We start from the raw sequence: 27,058 nt of genomic DNA, 5'->3' as shown, positions 1-27,058 counted from the left end.
AAACAACAACAAAACAAACCAGGACTTGGACTTAAACCTGGGTTAGGTGATTCTGTTTCTTCATTCTTATTTCACAGAGTTGTGATCATCTTAGGGACAAGTAAATGTAAGATACATTATCTGTATGGAAATACTTTTACTAAAATATCATTTTATCAGAATAAAAAACCCTTGATTGGTTCTAGGTTGATGGTATGAATCAAACATACCATTCTTTATAATAGCAGAAGGTTAACAACGTCCTAGATCGTATCTTTAAAGAAATATGGGTATAGGTAAAGGGGAACCCATGTGCATCCTGGCACATATTTAATAATGATGATAGGGGACTTCCCTGGTGGTGCAGTGGTTAAGAATCTGCCTGCCAATGCAGGGGACACAGGTTCGAGCCCTGGCCCGGGAAGATCCCACATGCCGCGGAGCAACTAAGCCCGTGCGCCAAAACTACTGAGCCTGCGCTCTAGAGCCCGCGAGCCACAACTACTGAACGCACGTGCCACAACTACTGAAGCCCACCACCTAGAGCCTGTGCTCTGCAACAGGAGAGAAGCCACTGCAATGAGAAGCCTGCACACCACAACCAAGTGTAACCCCCGCTTGCCACAACTAGAGAAAGCTCGGGTGTAGCAATGAAGATCCAATGCAGCCAAAAATTAATTAATTAATTTTTAAAAAAAGAAAATAAATAATGATATTTTTATTAAGACCAAGTACTATAGGATATTAAAAATGGATTCTTATACCTGATCTTGATACTTATTAAATCTGACTAGTGTGTGGATATTATTAGAGTGTTTGTCCACTAGCTTAGATTATAAATAATCCCTGTTCTAGCTCATTTTAAACAATGTAGTATGAGTGATGCCAAAAAACAGGCTAGAACATTTTCTTCTCTCCAAAATCTTAGATTTTGTAAACAAGGCTCTGCTCCTGGAACTAATGTAGGTCATCATAACCCCAAATCTTTTGAAAGATGAGAATCCCAATTAAGTCTCTTAGGTACATTTTAATATTTTAAATTTAAGAAGTGTTTTAGCTCTTAAAAACACGGTATGTTTGGATTGTTGTTTGGCCACTTGGCTTATTGGTACCCTGTCATAATAAATACAAATCACTGGATAATCATTTCAGCAATAATGATCACTAGGAATCTCCATGTGAGTGGAAATTAATATAGCTTTTTATGGCTTAATTTATCCCAGTAGTGACCTGAAAGCATAATTTTTGAATAAAAACTCTGATTTAATTAGAAAAACCATAAATTTCCCTAATTCCCCAAACTGTAAAATTTAGTTTTGTTTAGTCTTTCTTGCAAATAAGTTAGTGAGCTGTGAAACGTGTCGTCAAAGTGACATCATTTAACGAACTTAAAAAATATCAGTGTCGGGCTTCCCTGGTGGCGCAGTGGTTGAGAGTCCGCCTGCCGATGCAGGGGACATGGGTTCGTGCCCCGGTCCGGGAAGATCCCACATGCCGCAGAGCGGCTGGGCCCGTGAGCCATGGCCGCTGGGCCTGCACGTCCGGAGCCTGTGCTCCGCAGCGGGAGAGGCCACAACAGTGAGAGGCCCGCGTACGGCAAAAAAAAAAAATCAGTGTCATAAAAATCTTTCTTTGGTAGTCAAGATTTAAATTTTATCCCCACTGTTATTAATATGGGATACTACTGATGTATTGCCCTTTATTTGTTGGTATGTGTATGTGTGTATGCATGTACATTTGCTCTTTAGTAACATCTTATGGGACTGATGTTTGCAAAAGAAAGGAGGACACTTAAATTGCTTGAGAGCAAGTATTGGACTACATGGTTCATAACTCTTAGAGAAATTATTACTCCCACTTTACAGATGAAGAAAGAGACTGAGGTAGGTTAAATAATTTGATAGCACAGCTTGTTAAGTGGAAAGAACTTGAACCCTAGACTGTCTGGCTCTTCTCCATTATGTCTTGCTGCTTTAAGGGATCTTTTCAGTAATTACACTGGATTTTGTGCAAACATGTTTACCGTGCCAACCCGTAGAAGACTGACCACCAGGGATGACAATATCCTATTTGTGTAGCATTTTGCTGTTTTCAAAATAATTGTTTCTTGTCCTATTTGATCCTTGCAACATACCAATATTGCAGGCAAAAAAAAAAAAAGAAAAGAAAAGGAAAAAAAAAAAGATTCCTGACTTAGACGTGAGCAATTTCAGAGAAGTGCTTAAGATCACAAAGCTCATTAGTGGTAGAGTTCAGACTAGAGCCCAGATCTGTGGTTCCTGGTTCAATGTTCATTTGTATAATACTCCCTTTATACTTTCTCTGAATCAGGTATGTGTTCTGTGACCATAAAGTAGTGAAGTTTTACAGATTGAATCTTCTATTGTGCCTTCACTATTGCTACAGCCTGGCTCCCTGTTTAGCAGTCAAATCCTGTTTTTCTGTATTATAAGTAGTGTATCAATGACAGTTCTGAGGTGTAATAGGGCTGTAGTGGTGGTTATTGAATGAGTAATAAGTGGAAAATGTTAACTTGAGATTTCTGTATTTAAACTTTATTCTTATGTGATGCCATATTTATCTTATGGAAATGTAATTATGAAAGGAATTGTTAGGAGCACACATATTAGATTTAGGAAGACCTACTTCCTGGCTTTGCCCACTTAGTTCTGCTTACTTGGGCAGGTTACAAGCCGGTTTCCTTATCTCTCAGGATAGTTAACTACCATAGAGTCAGAAGAGATGGGCATGTAAAGAAATTAGCCCCATGCCTGGCCCGTGGGCCTACATATATAGCAGCTATATAATCATTACCTTTGAAGGGTTATTTTTTCCTTCTAGAAGGATATCTTTTTGTTTAAAAACTGTCCAAGCTAGCATGGTTATATCTAAGGTATTTTAAAAGTAGATAGTTTCCAATTATTTCTGCTAACAGAGGACACAAATGATCTGAAACAGCTGATAATTCAAATTTTTCCATTTTATATTTGGAATATGTACCTTAGAAAACTCTTATGGAAGGTCTGCTTTCCTATTTATTTCCTACGTTAGTATAATATAAATAATTTATATTTCTTGAACTGGTCTATGGAGAGTACAGTTATGACCACACTGGGCAAAAAGGGGCTTTTTCATGGTTAAGTGTTGAGAATTGAGAACCTGAGACTAGCACTTAGTATAGCATTTTATATTATTCAGATTCTTTTTTTTTTTTTTTTTTTTTTGGCTGTGCTAGGTCTTTGTTGCTGCGTGCAGGCTTTCTCTAGTTGTGGCAAGCGGGGGCTACTCTTTATTGCGGTGGCTTCTCGTTGTGGAGCACAGGATCTAGGCGCTCAGGCCTCAGCAGTTGTGGCTTGCAGGCTCTAGAGTGCAGGCTCCGTAGCTGTCGCGCACGGGCTTCGTTGCTCCGCGACATGTGGGATCCTCCCGGAGCAGGGCTTGAACCCGTGTACCCTGCCTTGGCAGGCAAATTCTTAACCACTGCGCCTCCAGGGAAGTCCTATTCAGATTCTTAACTTGTAGACTGTTGAGATTATTTATAGCTTTGTGTACCAAGATGACCCAGGAAAAAAAGCAAGCATTCTTCAGAGTTATATAAAGTGCCATTTTGAAATTTATTTACCATTTAGAAAACTGGTAGCAGAGGAAGCATTTCACTAAATAAATCTCTTGGTTGGATTTTACTTTTTAAGGTGGCATGTCTCTTGGAGTTCATTTTATTCACTTATAATTACATATTTCTGATTAAAGTTAATATTTTTTCAATAAGTTCTCTTTGTAAATGTTAATCAGTAGTTTTAGATTATAGAAACAGGCTATCATTAGACTTTAATTAAAAAGTTTAAGAATTCTAACTGAAAGGAAGTATTCTAAAACAGTTTAGAGATTATATGTTCTTTTTTTCAAAGATATAGGAAGAAGTTAATTCTGTTTTTGTTTTTGTTTTTTTTGTTTTTGCGGTATGTGGGCCTCTCACTGTTGTGGCCTCTCCCGTTGCGGAGCACAGGCTACGGACGCGCAGGCTCAGCAGCCATGGCTCACGGGCCCAGCCGCTTCGCGGCATGTGGGATCTTCCCGGACCGGGGCACGAACCCGTGTCCCCTGCATCGGCAGGCGGACTCTCAACCACTGCGCCACCAGGGAAGCCCAGAAGTTAATTTTGAATTATAAAGTTATTCATCCAAAAATTTTAAAAAATTTATTTCCTTTGACTTCTAGTTGTATGACTTGAGTAAATAAACATTTAGAGCTGATTTTCTTATTTGAACAATGCCGATAATGATACTTGTATTTACCTCCCAAGGTTATGAAATCAAATAAAATAGTATGTGGAATATAAATCAGGCATGGTGTTAGGTAAGCAATAATGTAGACAGATGTAGTACCTCCCTTTAAAGCACTTACAGTGTAGTGGAGGAGAATGTCCAACCAGTCTTTTTGCAAATAATTACTTAACATTCTGTGAGCTAAGTACTAAGAAAAAAGTCCAGGGAGCCTGAGACTAGTCTTGGCTCACAGAAAGCTGCCCTGGGGAAGAGAAATTTAATGGAGACTTATCAATGGAAGGGGTTGTGGGAGATAAGTCCTAGCAAAAGAAGAATAGTATTTGCAAAGACCCTAAGTTTTGAAGAGACTTAGTAACCAAAAAAGCAGTCTGGCTGGCAAAGAGCACCTTTTAACCTTCACAATAATCCTGTGAGTTAACTCCATTTTATAGATTAAAAAACTGAAGCTCAGAGTGGTTAAGTAATTTGTATAGTGTCTTACTGTTTGTAAATGGCAGATTAATATTTTGAACCCAGGTTGGTCAGCCTGACTCCAGCGTCCTTGTTCTCTCTACTATGCCATTCTTTCTCCGAGTCACTTAGCTCAGCGGTTATTGTGCTCCTAAACACATCTTCTCTCTTGTTATTTCTCAGAGGGCTTAGCAGCTCTCCCTCTGGCTAATTGTGGAGGCAAGGATCAGGTTCTTTCCTTACACTAAGGTAATAATAAGATTTAACTCTTACAGGTTATATCTCTTGTTTGTATACTGTAGAACTCCAGAGATCCTAAAAGCTTTTTCAAGGGTAGGAATTTTGTAGATTCTGGGGCTGATATGAAACTGCAGTGTTGTTTGTAGCCTCTCATTTAAAAATAGCCTCATGGTGCTCATGGGGTGCTTTAGTAGTGCCAGCATTTCCATCAGCCTCTCTGCCCTACCCACAAGACACTCCACATAAACAAAGATCTGAGTAATAAACAGCATGCTTCTGCTGTTGCCTCTGCCTACTCCCACAAACCCCTCCTGTATAGAAATCCTAATGCCACCACTAATAATGCATTTTATTGGAAGAATGCAAATTAAAAGGGTTCCATTGCTTTAAAAATTTGAAAAACACTATCCTAGCTTGTGTGAAGTTCAAGGGAAATATTTCCTAAATGAGGAATTTTTCCGATTCTTCATATCTGTTTATCTCCTACTACACTTGCATTGACTCCCCCAAACATCTTCGTAAATTGGGGATGGATTTTTGTTTTTGTTGTTAAAGCTTGTGGAGATAGTGTAGATTGGTACATTGAAGCCCAGTATTTGAAACCTAGGGGTAAAAAAATTCCTGTGCCTTCCTGTCTCCAGATACTTTTATGATAGAGAAAATAAATTAATCCAGGCTCAGTGTCGTTGTTTTATATTTTATGTCATTGTCGTTTATGTAAGAAGAGATATTATTAATGCAGATACCTAGTTAAATCTTTTATTGTTGTCAGAGTTTATTAAGCAATTTTTTTTCCTTTTAAAATCTTTTTCTAAGCAATCTGTTAACCTCAATTTTTCTTGCCCTCTTAAAAAGCACTGCATAAATTTGAGGGAGGACTATTTTTAGGCCCTGTCTCATTTTAACTATCTAACTGGTCCTGCGTGATATTCTTGGAATTTGTGAACTTTGTTGTAAAGTAATTCATAGTTCTAGGTAGATGGAGGTTGATGCTTTATCCTGATTGTCGAAAATTTTTGTATTCTTTGTTTTCAGAGGGTTTCACTTGGTAGAGCCTGATTTACTTGAAATGCGAAGTAATAAATTGATTCCTTCCACTACCTCTCTTTGTCCTCAGTTTTATGTGAAACACTGAAGTAAATGTTTGCCCTATGAATTTCTCTCCTTTAAAAGCACCCAGAGATGTGCATTTTAGAATGCTAGAATACTTTGTCATTATCGTTCTCCTGATCTTTCCTTTCACGTTGCCTAAACACAGCTGAGTTGGTAAGAGGAGCAAAGACAACAAGATACCGCTGCCAAGCAGACAGGAAGCTGTAGTGGACCTAGCGAGCAGGGGCGGCAGAGCATATCCTCCATCCAATCAGCTGTGAGTGCTGTTGCTATGTGAGCTCTTACTCTGCTGCCTTTGTGAAAAACCTTACACAGAGGGAAGCGGAATCAGCACCCACTGCTGAACATTTGTTTTAACCACTGCAGACATCTGGATCCCTCAGTTACTGACTGTATAGCTATTGACAGCCAGAAGGCAACTTATTTTACACAAGGATTCCAGTATGGTTTTCAGTGGAAACAAAGGGCTTCACAGAGAAGGTGTGTAATGAAGTGTTTTCAACGGCTTTATTTTTAAGCTTCCAATTTTCTGTAGCTGTTTACAGTTGTAGTGTTTGATTTGCATGGATTTTTAATAAATAGGTCCAGGAAAATGATCTCAGGTTGAAAAACATTGAACTTAGGGAATTTTCTTTAGCTTCATATAGCCTGTTTTCTTTGAACAGCATTGCTTAAAAGATTTTTAAAATGCTGATCTGAACAATGAGTAGGGAGAAAAGAAACCAAAATACAATATGCTTACTTTAATGGGGAAAAAAATATGATAAAAATGAGAAAACTGGGACGAGAATGAGGTTTAGACAGAAGTATTAACTGTACTTGGGGGTAGGAGGTGTTTTTAAAATAAAAGCTGTTAAGGAGAATGTATTTAATATAAGTTATGTATTTTTAACTGAAATTCATTGTTTCTGAATTTGACAGAGATTGTCAGAATTTAGCTTAGTGAGAATTTTGACATACTTTTGACATGGTGTCTTTCTGTATAGGATTTGTGAAGATGCTACCTCAAATTGTATAACCTCTTAATTATTTGATCTGTTGGCTAGTACTTCTCAGTTCAGATAAAGGATAGTAGTAAAATCCAACTGCAAAGGTAGTGGCATGTTCTATTAAATGTCCATATAGAAAACTGAAAAAATAAAGGATTTTGAAGACAAACCAGAAATGTTTAAGATGATATTTTAAAATTAAAGTAAACCTTAATTAAATATAATAATTCCATATCTGACTTAGTTAATACTGCAAATATAGTACAGTCTTATTAAATTGAACCTAATTCAATTTTGTAATAATTGAACGGAATATGGGTTACAGTTTATGAGATCTGGAAAAACCAGTTTATCCAACTAATTATAGGCAAGTTTTAAAATATCTTAGATATAAAGAAAAGTTTTACATAATTTCAAATACTGTGAAATTATATTTTACATAGTTGATTTAGCTAATGATTCTTTTAAATTAATTAAAGCAGAACAGAATACTAATTAGTATATTACCCATTTATGAACAATTTTCTTTTGCTTATCCAGTTTCACCCAGTTGTGTAAGTGGCTCCTTTTTAATTCACTAGGTAACTTATGTCTGAATAAAATTAATATAATATAAATTCCAAGTTAATATTCAAGCTTCATTTTTTATCTCTACAAATGATATATTTTGGAATAGGATTGGTTTTGATATTGTTGTTCTCTTCAAGAAGTGCTTGTCATTAGGAAGGGGTAGCATTATTTTATAAGAGAGGAGAGATATATCTTTTCTTGAAAAGAACTCAAAATACATTTCATGCTTTTGCGCCCATTACTGATCATTTTTAAAGATACATATATATTTATAGTAAGTTAAGGATTTCAAATAGGAGGTGAAAATTTACAAAATAAATTGGCCTTAAACGTTAAAAAAGTGTTTTATGTGAGCCTACATGTTGCTAAACTTTAAAAGACTGGCATTTCTTAGTTTTTTCAGTTCGTTACGTGTACCCCCAAACTTGAACTTGATAGGAGTTACAAAAATTATGGCAAAATAAGGAAAGCTATTATAGTTTTTGGACTTGGTGGCCTCTGCAATATAAAGCACTCATTTGCAGAAGAGGAGCTATGAGAAGGGCAGGGATGGGAGGCAGAGGTATGCTGAGTAGACCCAAGTTCATCAAATGTAGCTCTAACCACATGGAAGTCAATCTAGTTTCCATTTTTTTTTAGCTATCACTCTCATCAACTACTATTTTATTTTTTAATATACAACCACAAAAACCAAAATGTTGCTTGAACTGGTTTACTACTCCATTTTCCTTGGTTTATTTCTTAAGAATTAACAGACTTTCCAAGAGCAGGGTGATTTCATTCATATGCTGCAAAAATAAAGGTACATGATATTGGCAAGAAATTTGGATCTACTGTTGTGTCACACAAAAGCTTTGCCTTGTGTTGCAGGAGGAATAGTCTTGGCAGAATCCCAGATTTTATTCCTGGGCTCAGCCCCTAAAGATGGTTCTTACACGTCTTAACACATCTGAAAGTTCCTCTGGTCAAGGCTAGTGACACTGCTAGCATATTTCAACTCTTTGAATTTATCTGTTATTTGACAATAGAATTTTAATTGTCTTATTCTGTGCCAAATCTTTAAATTAACTATACTTCTTTGTACTTGAAAATAGAAAAATACTTCAGTTCTCAAAAATAGTGATTTCTTTTTTCTCTTAGCCACTTGATACAGTAGCAAATAGAAGTTCTTATGTTTATCAGATGCAGTGTGATTGCTGTAACAGATTTTATTTTAAATAAAATAATTTTTTTGTTTATTCTTAAATAACCAGGCAATAATATGAAAATAGTATTTCATTTATAGTTCTTCAAAAAAAATTCTGTAATTTAAAACTTCAGGCTGGGAAGGGGTAACAATCTGAGTATTTCTTTCTCTTTTGGTCTTTTGTGAAAAATCATTCCTACAGCAAGTATTATCCCGAACGTTTGATTCCTACAGGTATGCTCTAAGTGCTCTATGATACAATGTTTCTTTGACTCCTTCTTGCAGAAATTCCATCACTTGTTCATGTTCTGAATCCAAAAAAGATTTGATTATTATAGTCAGCTAGGCAGGGAAGTTTTGTCTTAACAGCACTTTCTTTTTTAATGATTTTTTTTTTTTTACAAAAGTTTATTCTTAAATGTACAATAGGTTTCAAGACAACACTTCATTCTAGCTATAGGTGGCAACAGATGTTATGGCAGGGAATCCAGATGTTTAATCCAGATGTTTAAACAGGAATGGAATTAAGGATCATCATTGCCTCAGGCACAAGGAACAGCTTACTTTTTTTTTTGATAAGTAGACATATTTGATAATATATGGTAGCAAATCTAGATTCTCATTTCTTACCCCTGCCCCCCACCCCATAGATTGTTGTTGCTGCTGCTGTGTGCACATGTGTGTGTGTGTGTGTGTGTTGTTCATTAACTTGCCTGGACACAATACGTGGAGTCTAGAAACAGCTTACTTTTTACCAGATTTCTTAATTCCACCTGTGCCCAGGGGGCCTTTCCTCGCGGCCTTTACTTTTAGCTCCTCGAGTTTCTTTTGCTCCTCCTTCAGTTTCTGCTTGAATGCCTTATCTTCCTCATCCATCTCCTTGGTTTGCATCTTGGGCTGCTTCAGGGGCTTCTTCTTGCCACTTTCGTGGCCCGACGTGGCGCCTGCCGCCCCTTCCCCAGACCCTGCCACCAGATGCCTCTTAACAGCATTTTATCAAGCATTTTCATGTTGCAACAGTGTTATTGCATAAACTATATTGCTTTTGCAAGAGCATAGTAAATCTTTTTTTTTTAAATCTTCAGATGCCGTTGTATCTAAAATCAAAGACCCAAGTTTTAAAAAACATAGTCGTTTACTGTACTGCTTGAATCTGATTATATAATCCTTTGTGGTGAGGCTGAGTTATAAGTGGTAGTATGATGACTGTTACTTGAGAAACTGGAAATGTTGCCTTGTTGCTCACTGGTCTCTATTTTACTCATTTAAAGACTTCTGAACATCAAAGGATTTGAATTATAAGGTTTATGATAAGCACAGGGACATTAAAATTATAAATTACAGGAAGTAAAGATAGGGTAGAAAAAATAGCCGGGCCCTAAGGGTCATACATAGTTGGGCCTCAGATTTTGCTGTAGGCATCTTGTCATCCAGAGTATGAAAGGGGAACTCCGCCAGTTATTTACAATCATTGTTATTTATATAATTTTTTTTGCTAAATATTAACCATTCTCTTTTCTTTAAAATTATTCTACATTTTTAAATTCTGAGAATTTTAAGTATAGTTTTTTATATTTTTCCCTCTAAATTTCACATATGCAGATATACTTTTATGCAGATGTCTCAATTTACTTTATGACCCAGAAAGTTGTGGAAGTTTGGGGATTTGGGTAGAAGAAAGGGCAAGGCTGATAGGGAAGTATGCGACTAAACCTCTGAAGAAAGATAATAGTCAATAATGGCAAGGAAATAATGAGTAAATGGGAAGATAAATGAAGAAGAGAAGGCAGAAAAAAATTTGTTTGATGTAGTGTTATTTTTGGTGTGCGTGTGTGTGTGTGTGCACACCTGTGTGTGCATACAAGTGCCCACAAGTGCTGGGCTGACTGACTAGAGTTGGTAAATCCACTGGGGATTTGTTTACCGGGAAGTAACTCATTTCTAACTTTTCTTTTGAATTCCTCAACTAGGATTGGGCTAAGGGTGACCTTGTATTTACCACTCATTGATGACAAGGGACAAGCCAGCTGTCTGGAAGCCAGAAATTAAATATTGTCACATACGTGATGAATGTAACAGTTTTGAAATATAAGAACTTACAGAATAAAAATCTGGTGGTGTAGGGCTAAAATTTGAAAACTCAAACTTCTAAGCCAAAATGTTCAGAAAATGCTCTTTTGTCATTTTAATAAGTACACAAAATTTCAGATTCTTTTCAGCTGAGCACAGTATTTTCATTGCTTTGGGTGGTGATAATTTTAAGTTATTTTGGGAGAGAGGGTTAATCTGGGTTCCCATCCTGGTTTTCATATTTTCATCAAATGCTAAGATTTTGTGATTCTTATGTAAACTATTGTTTTTTTATAAATTTATTTATTTTATTTATTTATTTTTGGCTCTGTTGGGTTTTTGTTGCTGCACACGGGCTTTCTCTAGCTGCAGCGAGCGGGGGCTACTCTTTGTTGCGGTGCGCAAGCTTCTCATTGCGGTGGCTTCTCTTGTTGCGGAGAAACGGCTGTAGGTGCGCAACACAGGCTCTTAGTTGCTCCGCGGCATGTGGGATCTTCCCGGACCAGGGCTCGAACCCGTGTCCCCTGCATTAGCAGGCGGATTCTTAACCACTGCGCCACCAGGGAAGCCAACACAAACATATTTAGTCTTCCAATTTGCTGAAGATAAAGTTTAGCTTACTGAGGATTAGAGAACAAGCAAATGTAAAGAAAAGACAGTCTCTTGCAAGTGTACTCCGTTTTTTCACTGTCAATGCATTCAGTGGTACTGCCCAAGTGGCTTCTGCATTGGGTCCAGAGACTATTTCACATCTAACAAAAAGGGTAGGAGAACCTTTTTAGAAATAAGTATCCTGATTTTACCTGATTGCATTGCATTGGTATATTTGTTTACCTTAAATCATTTTTTTCTGAAAAATGTCCACACAGAAAAAGAAAAAAAAGATTGCTCTATGTCATTGTTTCTCATTTAGGGTACTAACCCTTTTGAGAATCTGCTGAAAAGTATCAACCCTCTTGCTAGGAAAAAAAATGCATCTGTGTATATACATACATAATTTTGTGGAAAATATCCAGAGGTTCATAAATTCTCTTAAGTTAAGAAATCTTGTTAAAAATAATTTGCCTTTAGTCAGAGAATAAAGGCATTAATTTTAGAGAACTGAGGTTTAAAACAAAGTGGATAAGAACTTCAGGATATGTATACGAGCAAAGTGTTAAGTAGTGAACATGGGATGCTGTTTTGTAACTTCTGAGGAGGGGGAAAATGTTCTAACATATACTCTGTACATTAATACTCTTGTAAATGGATTTGTCCTAGGGAATACCCCATATTCCTGCGCTGACTCCTATATTCTGGATGGGCTTCTGGTAAAGAACCTAGTACAAAAGGACCAGGCCTGGAATGTAATATCTAGGTCCCCAGCACCTACATATCATCTCTGAGTTGCAGACTGAGATAAGAGGAGACCTAGAAGACACCTCCTATGGCCTTAGGCTTTTACCTGGATGCTCTTCCAGAAATAGCTCTGCCCTAGAGATGACAGGTCCACTGCAACGGATGTTACCTAATTCCATCTTTGTTCAAGAGAACTGAGCAGAACTGATCTTAGTGTGTATGTGCAAGTTTTCAACTCTTAACTAAAAACAACTCTCTATCCACTTTTTATTTGTGCTGGAGTTTTAGGGTTCACACATACCAACACACAGTCAGTGGAAAATATGAGTGTTAAGAGTACTTAAAAGTAGGAATCATGCATGTGGTAGAGGGAAGGAGGTTGAAAGGACAGGATGTATTTTTGGGGACCAGCCTATGTTGTAACCATATTCCCACGAGATAAAAATGTAAGAAAGACTAAATTAGGTTAAGCTTGAGAGTAATTTTGGAAAGTTATGTGCCAGTTATCTGGGATTAGGAAAGCTGGAACAAAACAAAACAGAACTAGAATAGTGGATTGTTGCTTTTTTAGCACAGGGTCATCTTTTGAGTGTATAGCTAAATCTAGAACTTGTGGTTTTGAGAGACAGGACTTTGTTTCCTTTTTTTTAAAAAAAAATAAATTTATTTATTTTATTTTTGGCTGCGTTGGGTCTTCGTTGCTGTGTGTGGGCTTTTCTCTGGTTGCAGCGAGCAGGGGCTACTCTTCGTTGCAGTGTGCAGGCTTCTCATTGCGGTGGCTTCTGTAGTTGTGCAGCACGGGCTCTAGGCACACGGGCTTCATAGTTGTGGCACACAGGCTCAGTAGTTGTGGCACACTAGCTTAGTTGCTCAGTGGCATGTGGGATCTTCCTGGATCAGGTCTCGAACCCATGACCCCCTGCCTTGGCAGGCAGATTCCTAACCACTGCGCCACCAGGGAAGCCCAGGACTTTGTTTCCTTTTGTGGCAGTATTTTCTCAGCTTTTTTGTCCCATGGTTCTTTCTGCATGTGGTATGGAGTGATAACACCCATATAATCAGGAATATTCCTACAAAAGTGGAAAGGACAATATTTTCTACTTGAGGATTTTCAGGCCCTGAAAAAGTGGTGAATGAGGCTTAATGGTTTACACAGAGCACAGAGAAATTAAAAAATAGGGTCAGTGCAAGTAAAAAGGAAATGAATAAAATCTATGTAGCTCTAAGTTTGTGCCTGTGCATCTATGATACGTGGCTAAAAGCACAGTTCTGGCAGCCTGAACTTAAGGAGGCAAAACAAAAGAACACCTCAGTAACACTGACTATGTCTAATTCTTTCTTTCTTTTTTTATTTTTTGGCCGTGCCACACAGCATGCGGGATCTTAGTTCCCCCACCAGGGATCGAACCTGTGCCCCCTGCAATAGAAGCGCCGAGCCCTAACCACTGGAACACCAAGGAATTCCCTAATTCTTTCATGTTAAATATCAGGCCTTCTGGGAGCTTTTTCTGATATCTGAGATTGAGTTCCCACCTAAGCATTCTAGTAACACCTTTATTATCTATCAGGCATCACCCTGAATTAGACTATCTGAATGTGCTCCATAAGACTGTCCTCTACTTGAAGGCATTCTCCCATTGCCTTCTGGAGAAGAGCTGGATTTCACTTGAATTTTTTGACATGCAGATACCTCTTTTTTCCACTCTTACCTTATAGCCAGTCTTTAAATTACTTAAAATACAGTTTTCTTTCTAGAGCTTAAGTTGCCCCCAACTCATCACATAAGCAATCAATAGGTTGGTATGATGAATTCTCTGTTATCCCTTAAAAGACTGTTGAGGCCTAGAAATTCCAATAACCAATATGGAAATTAGAACTCAGAAAGTACTCTCTCTTTTTTATTTTATTTTATTATTATTATTTTTTGTGTGTGGTACGTGGGCCTATCACTGCTGTGGCCTCTCCCGTCGTGGAGCACAGGCTCCGGACATGCAAGCTCAGCGGCCATGGCTTACGGGCCCAGCCTCTCCGCGGCACGCGGGTTCCTCCCAGATCGGGGCACAAACCTGCATCCCCCACATCGGCAGGTGGACTCCCAACCACTGTGCCACCAGGGAAGCCCCTCTCTTTTTTATTTTTTAAAATGAAAATGTTTTTGTCCTGGGCTAGAGATGTGGTGATTACCTAATGCAATTTCTTTATTTTAAAAACAAATATTTCCTTGTCCCGTTTAAGAAAATTATATAGATAAGGGCATTAAAAAAAAAACTCACAAAAACTATTTCAGTGCAAAATGTCAAATCCAAGAGAAGAATAAAATGATAATTATCTGGAAAGGGTAACAGCAAGCCTTTATCACTTTAACCAGAAATAAGCTGAAATAGGCAGAAAACAAAATATGATGGAACATTAACCATTCAGTATTTCAACAAGTATTTGAGAGCTTCTTCATGCTAAGTGCTGTGCTGGGTAACTGTAAGAGAGTTGGTCCTTGTTCTCATGTAGCTTAGTGGGTTAGAGAAGAGAGGCAAATAGTGATTTATTTTTATCTGTGCTAAGTTTTAGGAAGGAAAAGCATAAGGTACAATGAGCTCTTCTCCTAAAAACAATAAAACATCATGGGAAGGTATAATAGGACCAGATGAGCTGAGATAAGACCTAGGGAAGAATTGTGTATTTAAGCTGAACTAGAGCTCATTGCATTATTTCATACCCTGTTCTTTTTTTTTTTTAAACATCTTTACTGGAGTATAATTGATTTGCAGTAGTGTGTTAGTTTCTGCTTTATAACAAAGTGAATCAGCCATACATATACATATATCCTCATATCTCCTCTCTCTTGCATCTCCCTCCCACCCTTCCTATCCCACCCCTCTAGGTGGTCAAAAAGCACCGAGCTGATCTTGCTGTGCTATTCGGCTGCTTCCCACTAGCTATCTGTTTTACATTTGGTAGTATTTATAAGTCCATGCCACTCTTTCACTTTGTCCCAGCTTACCCTTCCCCCTCTGCATGTCCTCAAGTCCATTCTCTCCATCTGCATCTTTATTGCTGTCCTGCCCCTACGTTCTTCAGAACCATTTTTTTTTTTAGATTCCATCTATATGAGTTAGCATATGGTATTTGTTTTCCTCTTTCTGACTTACTTCACTCTGTATGACAGACTCTGGGTCCATCCACCTCAGTACAAATAACTCAATTTCGTTTCTTTTTATGGCTGAGTAATATTCTATTGTATATATGTGCCACATCTTCTTTAGCCATTCATCTCTCGATGGACACTTAGGTTGCTTCCGTGTCCTGGCTATTGTAAATAGAGCTGCAATGAACATTGTGGTACATGACTCTTTTTGAATTATGGTTTTCTCAGGGTATATGCCCAGTAGTGGGATTGCCGGATCATATCATACCCTGTTCTTTTAATCTGTAGAACTTTGATCAAGTGGTAAAGTTAAATTTTTAACTTCATGAGAGTAGAGATTGTTAGAAAATGTAATTTTAAAAACCCATGCACAAGTGTAACAAACAAATCTAATTTTGAATGAACTTAATAGCAAATTCTTTATGAAGAAAATTTTAAAACTCTTCCAAAGAATATTTTAGAAGGCTTGTATAAATGGTGAGATTTGAACCTTTAAAATGCAGTTTTAAAAAAGTTAGTTGAGGGCTTCCCTGGTGGCACAGTGGTTGAGAGTCCGCCTGCCGATGCAGGGGACGCGGGTTTGTGCCCCGGTCTGGGAAGATCCCACATGCCGCAGAGCAGCTGGGCCCATGAGCCATGGCTGCTGAGCCTGTGTGTCTGGAGCCTGTGCTCCGCAAAAAAAAAAAAAGTTAGTTGAAGTGATTTTTGAGTCACTAGCTGTAATTTTTGGGACTCATTGGTAAATTAGTGGGGTATCAAGAATGGAAAAGCAGTAAGAGTATTAGGAGAGTTGGAGCGCAAAGGATGAATCACCTCCTTACCACAAAGTTTTTCCATGGTGTGGCTTTAAGAATACTGGAATAGTTGGAGAGAATGATTAAAACAACCGAGGTGGGGCTATGAGGCTTGCCAGGAGGGGAGTGCTGGAAACAAGAAAATTATAGTGATTCAGTGGAATACGGAGGGGTGGGATATCTTGAGGTGGCTCTGGGAGAGAATAAGATCAGGTGAGCCAGACCATTGGATGCATAAAGGGCATTAATGACAGATAGCGTCCTTATTTTACCTCGTCTCTCATTGCTTCTCTTTATGCAACCAACGCTTTGGCCAAACTGGGAATGGTGAGGGATCAGATATGGGAGATTGTTAATAGAAGCAGTCAGACTTTACTTATTGGAGGCGGGAGAAAGGGAGGAGGCATAGATAATTCTAAGATTTTGAGTCACAGAAAACAAAAACAGCTGTAGTTGGGGCAAGTTTTGTACTCTGACCAGCACCCCCCATGATTATTTTTAGTTTGTGGTAGGCTAGATGTACCAGGATCAGTCTATGCTTGTGGACAAAGTGGTACTGACAGTAAATGGGATGATAGTATTTTATAACTCCAAAAATTGGCACATGTAGAATCAGATATTATTTAAATTGGAAGGGGCCATCTAGTTTCACATTCCTTCATTTTACAAGTGAGTTTGTGTTTAACTGACCTTTCCCAAAGTCTTGGAACCAGTTCATGACAAAGCTGAAATTAGAATCCAGATCTTCTGACTTCTAGTATAGCATTTTCATACTTTCTGCAAGTTATTATAAAATTTTTTTCATTTGTTCTCTGTTTTATTGAGAGATCTGTCAATTTCAAGATCTGTTACAAGTATAAATGTTAGTGTTAAGATTTATTTAGCTATCAAAATTTAGGTAAAAGATCTAAGTTAAATATGGAATTAAAGCATGTTGGCAAGTTTATCTTCTAAACAGATGATTTTAAAATAACAATAAATAATTGCTTGATGATAATAACTATGCTCGACTGACGATAGTTCTAATTGTGTGTATACTGGCTGAACTAAAACCAGTTTAATCTGGTTCTAGGAAATATCCTGTACTTGGCTGATTGAAGTTGACGATAATGACCACAGAGTTATCCAATAAAACGTTAATTAAAAGCATTACATTAGCATTAAATCCCCCTGCTTGATCATTATCTTTATCAAAGGATACTATCTTTGGCAGAGTTACCCATTTTAAAGGGGAAATAGAGCAATATGAAACTGCCTTTGAGGAAAAAAATTAGAGAGAAAAAAGTATTGTTTCTTTTCTTACCAACCTTGTATATAGCAAGGTGATATCTTTACAATAGCCATTTACAGCTAAACTGCAACTTCCATTCAAAATAATTGATCTCCCCACATTTGCACAGAGGTTAATGAATGAATCCACTTGAACAAACAAATGGTTAAAAGGGTGGCATTGTCTCCCTGCTTCAACTGGTTGGATCACTGAAGGAACCAGTGGGTATTCTTTCTTGGTGCTATTACATCATCTCATTTTCTTTTTGGCAAGCTATCTTTCTCATTGACTTCTGGTCCATTGCCCCCTTTTTTTTAGAATTGGCAGTTTTCCACTTTTGTGGAACATGGTCTCTACCCTCCCTATCATTGCTCCTTCAAATGATAGATAAGCTTCTCAGGCTGATTGAAGTGGGAGCAGTAGAGAGAGAAAGAGGAAGAACCCCCAGAGAACTGTAGTTGGGCTCTTGGTTACTATTCACACAGGGCCTAAAGTCCAGTAGTTTTCAGGGTAGTAGTAGTGGTTCCCAAAGACCGGTCCTCAGACCTGTGCTAGTCTAACATAAGCTTTTCATTTGTCCATGGCAAAGATGGCAGCCTTTCTCAAGAGAGACTCCTTTTTCTGGATCATGACTGTTAAATTTTTGTTATTTCTTTTATGAAATGATGGTGAAAGTAAAAAGATAGATAGATAGTACTGTTTTTCTTTCTAATTTTGCTTTTAAGAAGTAAAGTATTTAAAAATCTTCAGAAGCTTTAGAGAGCTTATTTTAGCAAACTTTAGCAAACTTATTATAGTTTTTTATATTGTCATTGTTTCAGATCATCTTTATATCAGTTTATACATTATTGAAAAAAGTCTTAAATGTAAAATTGTATGTATTGCTGTTTAACTTAATGGATTTTGAGTGCATTTTTCTAAATAATATAATTATTTTAATGGCTGTTGGATATTCCATCATGTTGACATAACATCACTCAAACCATTTTTCATAGATAATTAAAAAAATTATTTTTAACTTTACTATTATAGTAGATAAAACATGGATTTTCAACATGGTTTTAATTGGTATTTCTTTGCTAGAGAGAGTAAACATTCCTCTCTATGTGTTTACTCTTTTTATTTCACCTTATGTGAATTCTTTCTCTTTTCAACTTTTGAAATAGTAAGTTTAATTAAAATAGCATATAGAATAATAATATAAATAGGAACACTTTGTCAACCATATAGTATAGAAATATTTTCCCTTTTTTATAAATTTATTTTATTTATTAATTTTTGGCTGCATTGGGTCTTTGTTGCTGTGCACGGGCTTTCTCTGGTTGCGGCGAGTGGGGGCTACTCTTTGTTGCGGTGCGCAGGCTTCTCATTGCGGTGGCTTCTCTTGTTGCAGAGCACGCGCTCTAGGTGCATGGGCTTCAGTAGTTGTGGCACGCAGGCTCAGTAGTTGTGGCACGCAGGCTCAGTAGTTGTGACTTGCAGGCTTAGTTGCTCCATGGCATGTGGGATCTTCCCGGACCAGGGCTCGAACCCGTGTCCCCTGCGTTGGCAGGTGGATTCTTAACCACTGTACCACCAGGGAAGTCCCCTTCTACCTTTTACCTTTAAGAAATATAAAAAGAAATATATAAAATTTAGATTTAAAACATTTTAATCTGTCAATATTTTCCTTTGTGTGTATTTTTCTCTTGCCAAGCTGAGAAAGGTCTCATTATTCCACAGGTCAAATAAATACATATTGAATATTCTGCTAGTTTTCCCCATTAAAATTTAGATGTGATGCTTTTTACCTGTGAGGTATTTATTTTGATGTATGATCTAAAGTGCTATTTCTCAAAGTATGATTCAGAGATTACCTGCATCAGAGGCTTAGAGCTTTCTTATTAAACATGCAGATCTCCTGAGTCAGAATCTCTGGGAGTAGGACCTGGGAATATACATTTTCTGCAAGCTCCTAAGATGATACTTGTATTAGGATCCTATTTCTGCTGTAAGAAATTGCCACAACTTTATGGCTTAAAACAACATACATTCATGGTCTCACAGTTCTGGGGTCAGAAGTTTACAATGGGTCCAGAGGGCTGTCTTCCTCCTTCTGGAGGCTTTAGGGGAAAGTCTGTCTCTTTGACTTTTATAGCTTTCTAGAGGCCTCCTATTTTCCTTGGCTCATGGCCCCTTCACCAGTCTTCAGAGGTAGCAATGTTGCATCAACTTTCACCTCTACCTCTTGCCTCTTTTTTATAAGGATTTGTGATTATGTTGGGCGTACCAGGATAATCCAGGGACCCCTCCCCCACCATCTCAAGATTAACTTAATCACATCCTCAAAGTTCCTTTTCAATGTAAAGTTACATATACACAGGTTCCAGAGATTGGGATATGGACATTTTTGGGGGGGTCATTACTCTGTCTACCATAATATTTAGAAAAATTAAAATTTGAGAAACACTGGTGTATGGTAGATACTCAATATTTTTCCCTTAATCACTGTATATATATTTGAACTGTTATTAAATAATATTGTTCTGTCTTGGAAAGTTTATATAAGATAGAGGTCTTAAAGTTTTATATATAATTAGTCATTTTAGGAGTTCTCTATTTCAGTAGTCTTTTAAAAAATATCTAGCAAAGTAAAAAGTTGGTAATGCTCTAGTTTTTATGGTAGGTATTTCTTATCTTTGATTTTAAAAGCCTTTAAAGGCATGTATCTTTATTTGATTCTCACTGCCCCCTCCCCCAGTTTTGAAAAATTTGATTAAAAATTACAGTAATAGTACATGGTGTTTGACAAAAAATTCAAACAAACAAAAAGTGTATAAGCAAATAGGGAAAACTCCTTACCTCTTCCTATGCCTACTTTCCCAGGGATAAACAGTATCTATAGTTTTGTGCTTGTATCTTTACTCTTTCTCCTGTCCTCATATAAGTATATATAATATTAGATGTCTTAAAACTCTCGCCAGGCTCAGCAGCCATGGCTCACGGGCCCAATCGCTCCGCAGCATGTGGGATCTTCCCAGACCAGGGCACGAACCCATGTCCCCTGCATCGGCAGGCGGACTCTCAACCACTGCGCCACCAGGGAAGCCCTTAAAACTCTTTTTAAACAAAAATAGGATCATACTCTCTCTATATAATTGACACACAGCACTGTATAAGTTTAAGGTGTACAGCATAATAATTTGACTTACCTGCATCATGAAATGATTATCACAATAACTTTAGTGAATATCCATCATCTCAAAATTAAAGAACAGGGAAAAAAACCTTTTTTTGTGTGATGAGAACTCTTAGGATTTACTGTCTTAACAACTTTCATATGTAACATACAGCAGTGTTAATTATATTTATCATGTTGTACATTACATCCCTAGTACTTATTTATCTTATAACTGGAAGTTTGTACCTTTTGACCACCTTCTTCCAATTCCCCCTTCACCCACCCCTTGTCTCTGGTAACCACAATGATCTCTTTTTCTATGAGTGCATTAGTTTTTTGTTTTTGAAGTACAGTTGACATCCAACACTATATTAGTTCCTGTTGCACCAGCATAGTGATTTGGTATTTATACATTTCAAAATAATCACCATGATAAGTGTAGCTATGATATGTCACCATACCAAAGATATTACATAGTTACTGGCTATATTCCCCACACTGTACATTTCATACCCATGACCTATTTCTTTTCTCCCCCCACCCCCTTCCACTTTGGCAACCAACCCCCTTCCACTCTGGCAATTTGTTCGCTATATCTATGACCCTGTTTTGTTATGTTCGTTCATTTGTTTTTTAGATTCTATATGTAACTGAGATCATACAGTATTTGTCCTTCTCTGTCTGATTTATTTCATTTAGCATGATACCCTCTAGGTCCATCCATGTTGTTGCAATGGCAAAATTTCATTCTTTTTTGTGAGTAATATTGCATTGTATATATAAACCATAGCTTCTTTATCCATTCATCTGGGCACTTGGGTTGCTTCCATATCTAGTTTATTGTAAATAATGCTGCAGTGAACATAGGGGTGCATATATCTTTTCCAATTAGTGTGTTTGTTTTCTTTGGATAAATACTCAGGAGTGGAGTTGTTGGATCCTATGGTAGTTCTATTTTTAGTTTTCTAAGGAACCTCCATACTGTTTTTCATAGTGGCTGCACCAATTTACATTCCCACCAACAGTGCCCGAGGGTCCCCTTTTCTCCATATCCTCACCAACACTTGTTATTTGTTGTCTTTTTGATAATAGCCATTCTGACAGGTGTGCCAAGTATGACTTTTTGCCAACTTCAGAATAATACCTGAGAGAGAGAAAGAGATCTTAAAGATTTTATGAAAAGTTGAAAGCCTCTTCCTTATATAATGGAACTGAGATTTGAATCCATTCAGTCTTTCTTCCAGGACTCCCCACAACTATTTAAGGGAAAAAAAATTTTTGAACCAGCTGACATAAGTTATTTTTTAATTACATTGTAGAAAACTGAACTCAGTATAATTTTCTTATAGACCTCGTACAACTGTAAAACCAAAATGATTTTTAAAACCTAAATGCAGACCATCATCAAAAAGTCTACAAACAATAAATGCTGGAGAGGATGTGGAGAAAAGGGAATCTCCCTACACTGTTGTTGGGAATGTAGATTGGTACAACCACTATGGAGAACAGTATGGAGGTTCCTTAAAAAACTTAAAATAGCTACCACGTGATCCAGCAATCCCACTCCTGGGCATATATCCGGAGAAAGCCATAATCCGAAAGGATACATGCACCCCGATGTTCATTGCAGCACTTTTTACAATAGCCAAGACATGGAAGCAACCTAAATGTCCATCAACAGAGGGATGGATAAAAAAGGTGTGGTACATATATATAATGGAATATTACTTAGCCATAAAAAAGAAGGAAATAATGCCATTTGCAGCAACATAGAGATTATCATACTAAGTGTAGTAAGTCAGAGAAAGACAAATATCCTACAATATCGCTCATATATGGAATTTAATTTTAAAAAGATACAAATGAACTTATTTACAAAACAGAAGCTGACTTATAGATATCGAAAACAACTTATGGTTACCAGAGGGGAAACATGGGGGAGAGGGTTAAATCAGGAGCTTGGGATGAACACATGCACACTACTATATATAAGATAGATAACCAACAAGGACCTACTGTAGAGCACAGGGAACTCTATCCAATATTCTGTGATAACCTATATGAGAAAAGAATCTAGAAAACAATGAATATATGTATCTGTATAACAGAATCACTTTGCTGTACACCTGAAACTAACACAACATTGTAAATCAACTCCAATAAAATTAAAATATTAAAAAAGTTTTTAAAAATTAAAAACTAAGTGCAAATAAAACTGTAGAACCAGTAAACTTTAAATCATTATGATGTGTTACAAAGTTACTGGTCAAAATGTGACTATCATGATTGGTATTATGGGCCAAGTCCTTCTGAGACGAACGTGCCTACCGTACTATGGCTTGATATTTGCTTGTCCCATTTGACTCATTGTCAACTTTTGTTGGTACCCCAGGCCACCATTTTGCACACAATATAAAAACATCATCTGTGTTAAGTCCACCTCTCTCACTAGCCTAGAGCTGTTAAAGTCGTGTTATTTAAACACCAGCAAAACTGTAAATATAAATCATAATAGTACATATGAATATAGCACTGACATTATAAGGCAATCCTTGATTATCATTGTCCACGATGTTCAAGGCTAGGTTTTTGCTCATTTTTTGAGATTTTCATTGAAAATAAATCACGTGTTAAATTTGGAGAAAGAGCTGTCAGATCCCCAGAATGTCCACAGACCCCAGTCTGAGAACCACTTCTACCTCAGTTACACATTATAAATGGATATTTGAAAATTCACAGCTATAACTGAAAATGTAACTCCAGTGTACATATGTTAAAGCGGGTCTCTTGCTTTTTGAATGTCACCACTATTTTCTCCATGTACCACCTTGCCTAATATCCTCATTTTCTCCCCTTGCTTAGCCTCAAGCTTCCAATTAGAGCAGTGGTTCTCAATCCTTGTTGCATTAAAATTACATTATAATTACCTAGGAAGCTTTTATAAAAATATAATATCCAGTCTTGGATGTGTCCCTGGGTTTTGTTTCTGTTTTTCTGTTTTGTCTTATACTTTGTTTTTAAAGCTCTCCAGTTTGTTCAATGTGCAGCTGGGATTCCAAACCACAAGATTCTAGAACTATTGAAAATTTCTCTCCAGATACTTTGGCTTATTAAGGAACAGTAAGACTATGTATTATATAAAACTGCTTACTGTATGCCATGTTGTCCAACACAACATACTGTTACCTCATGAAATCATTGATGCTATAAAATAGGTATTACCTCCATTTTTCAGGAAAGTAAAGTTTAGAGAGACTAAATAAGTTCCTTTGGGCTACATCGTTATTAGCAGCAGAACCAGGATTCAGATTGTCTGTTAATCATGATCTTAACCACGAAACTATAAATATCCAGTCTTATTTCACCCTTTTATTACAATATAGATTAACCAGTCGCTGTTAAACACACACTTTGATGAAGGTGTTTTTACTTTGAATAATGAATGTACATAGTTAGGCTAAAAATATATAAGCATAAAGTATGAATGCAGTTCATATGAACACCTGCAGCTGTAGCTCTCTCTCTTTTTTTCCCATTCAGTTAAGAAGTTTGTTGGCGAAATGATTTCATTCTCCAAGGTTGGATTTCTTCTCAAAAGAGGCTGAAAAGCATTCAGTTAGTTAGCTCACTTTGTTTTCAGGTCTATTAAGAAATACTGCATTTAAATCAGATTCTGATTAAACTTATAATTTTAGGATTACCATATTTGGTTGATTTTTAGCATGCACATTTTCTATATTTTAAATCTTTGAAATCAGAAAGAAATTTGTTTCTTACACTCTGATGCACACAGTAGTTAAATTGGCAGATTTTTCTTTCTTAATGAAAGATAAAATAGTCATGTATCTTAAAATTAATGACATCTTAGATTTGATGAATTAACAATAGTGGTTATATATGAATGACCATTCCATATATAATCAGGCTATTTTTGGAGGTAAAACAGTGTGATGTATTCTCAGTATCGTTGTGAAGATTAAATAAGATAAAATAATCATCACAGTATCTGGCACATAGTAAGAGCTTAGGAAGTGTCAGCTGTTATTACAGCATTGTAAATACTAGTGTTATAATTGCATGATGGATCCACAACCAGAGACCAGAGAAAGGTGTCCAAGCAGTCTTCAGTTTGTAAGTGAAACTTATTTAAGTTATTTCCTGTAGGTGGGTTCTTTTATAAACAAATCTGACTGGCATTAAATTGCTATTTCCAAGACTGCTGTATTTATAGAATGCTGAAAGCCATCATTATACAATATACTGCACTGTACTGCTCATTAAGGACTCTTACTCTGGCATATTTTCAAAATACAGAATTTAACATAGGTATTCAATAGTCTAGTCTAGGGGAATTTTGTCCAAGAAGCTCAGCACCAGAGGTTATATGAGAAACAATATTATTGTCAGTAGACTTTGAGAATATCAGTTATAATAAGAACTGTGCTTCCCTCAGTCACTTAACTTTTTACCTGTAATACAAGTTAAATAGCAAATAATGTTGCAGAAGTAGTGTTTCTCCCTTCTTTCAGTAACTTACACATTTTTTTCAGACCCTGAAGACTTTTAAGTATATTCATACTTATCCTTATCAGGCATTAAAATGCTTTAATATAAAACATGAACTATGTTAATTTAAGTTTGTACAGAACGTCTTTTTTTTTTTTTGATCCTGGGACAGTGATAGCTCATCTGAGCTTTGATAATTTTCTTTTATGCTTCTTTTGTTGCTTTCTACTATAATTATTATTATTATTATTATTTTGCGGTATGCAGGCCTCTCACTGTTGTGGCCTCTCCCATTGTGGAGCACAAGCTCCGGACGCGCAGGCTCAGTGGCCATGGCTCACGGGCCCAGCCTCTCCGCGGCATGTGGGATCTTCCCAGACAGGGGCACGAACCCACGTCCCCTGCTTCAGCAGGTGGACTCTCAACCACTGCGCCACCAGGGAAGCCCCTGTAATTTTTGTTTTTGTCTTCATAATTCATGCTTCCTGAGGGAAACTTCTTAAGTATAATTTTGGGATAAGTGAATAGATTATTTTCAGTATTGATTTTTATTTTTTTAAATCTGCAGAAAGTAAAAAAAAAACACCAAGAATATTTTTCTGGCATTTTATAGAAGGGAAATATTTTTTAATTAATAAACTTTTTTTAGAGAGAAGTTTTATTTTTTTAAAATATTTATTTATTTATTTTGGCTGCCCTGGGTCTTAGTTGCGGCATGCGGGATCTTTTTTAGTTGCAGCATGTGGACTTCTTAGTGGCGGCATGCAGACTTCTTAGTTGTGGCATGCAGACTTCTTAGTTGCGGCATGCATGTGGGATCTAGTTCCCAGACCAGGGATCGAACCCAGGACCCCTGAATCGGGAGCTCAGAGTCTTACCCACTGGACCACCAGGGAAGTCCCTAGAGAGAAGTTTTAGATTCACAGCAAGACTGAGCACAAAGTACAGAGTGCCATATACACCCTGTTCCCCACACATGCACAACTTCCCCCACTATCAATACCCCATGACACAGTGGTACATTTGTTACAGTCGATGAATCTATATCGACACATCATCACCAAAAGTCTATAGTTTACATTAGGGTTCACTCTTGGTGAAATACATATATATATTTTTTATAGCATTTTACAGGAGGTATTTTTTAACATATGGCTATTTTTTTTTAATTTTTTATTGAAGTATAGTTTACAATATCATATAAGTTTCAGGTGTACAGCACAGTGATTCAGATATACATATATATATATATGTATAGTCTTTTTCAGATTCTTTTCCCTTATAGGTTATTACATAATATTGGGTATAGTTCCCTGTGCTGTACAGTAGGTCCTTGTTGGTTATCTATTTTATACACACTAGTGTGTAACATATGGACATTTTTTAAAGTATGTATTTTTTAATGGTTTCTTTATTTTATTTTTTTATTTATTAATTTTTTGGGGCACACCATGCAGCATGCAGGATCTTAGTTCCCTGACCAGGGTTCTAACCCATGCTCCTTGCAGTGGAAACGCAGAGTCTTAACCACTGGACCACCAGGGAAGTCCCCATATGGCCATTGGTAGTATAGGTAGGGGCCATAGAGTGAGGAAGAAAAGTGGCTAGAGCTGTTTAGGTGGTGCCGTTTATAGGACTGCATTGCCAAGTTTTTGGCTTGGGCAGTTAAGCATCGATAATGTTAGACTATATAGGGAACTCAAGAGAAAGAGCATATTTGGGTTTGGAGATGTATAGGTAGTAGGGGGGAGTAGAATATGATGTTGGACTTAGTGAATTCTACATGTATTTATCATTACTTTTGTTTTTCTTTTCCCCTTATTCCTCACTCTTTTCTCAGTTTTCTCCTCTTGACCCCACCTTGACTTCATTAAGTAGCCATGCCCTCGAACAGAAGGGGCATGAGTAATCTTGAGTAAGATTAATTTAGTGAATCAGTGTTTGGCATACCTCACTTCTGATCAT

General features: G+C 37.0%; 2 protein-coding genes across 9 annotated transcripts in view; one reads left to right on the top strand and one right to left on the bottom strand.

Moving 5' to 3' along the window:
* The window catches only part of ATOSA (atos homolog A), a 114,852-nt gene that overhangs the window by 46,649 nt on the left and 41,145 nt on the right, over positions 1-27,058 (top strand). The gene's annotated exons all lie outside the window — the stretch shown is intronic.
* On the bottom strand, positions 1,605-27,058 carry LOC309960453 (translation machinery-associated protein 7B-like; the record flags this gene model as incomplete). The annotated part of the gene is made up of 2 exons (XM_082837247.1): positions 1,605-9,794; positions 27,044-27,058. 2 exons carry the CDS (start codon positions 27,056-27,058, stop codon positions 9,558-9,560), a joined length of 252 nt encoding a protein of 83 aa, XP_082693373.1. The 3' UTR covers positions 1,605-9,557.

This window comes from Leucopleurus acutus (genome assembly GCF_964270905.1).
Source record: "Leucopleurus acutus genome assembly, chromosome: 1".
In the NCBI taxonomy this organism is placed as follows: Eukaryota; Metazoa; Chordata; class Mammalia; order Artiodactyla; family Delphinidae; genus Leucopleurus; species Leucopleurus acutus.
The sequence above is the reverse complement of the archived record's forward strand: the minus strand, read 5'-3'. Positions and strand labels throughout refer to the sequence as shown.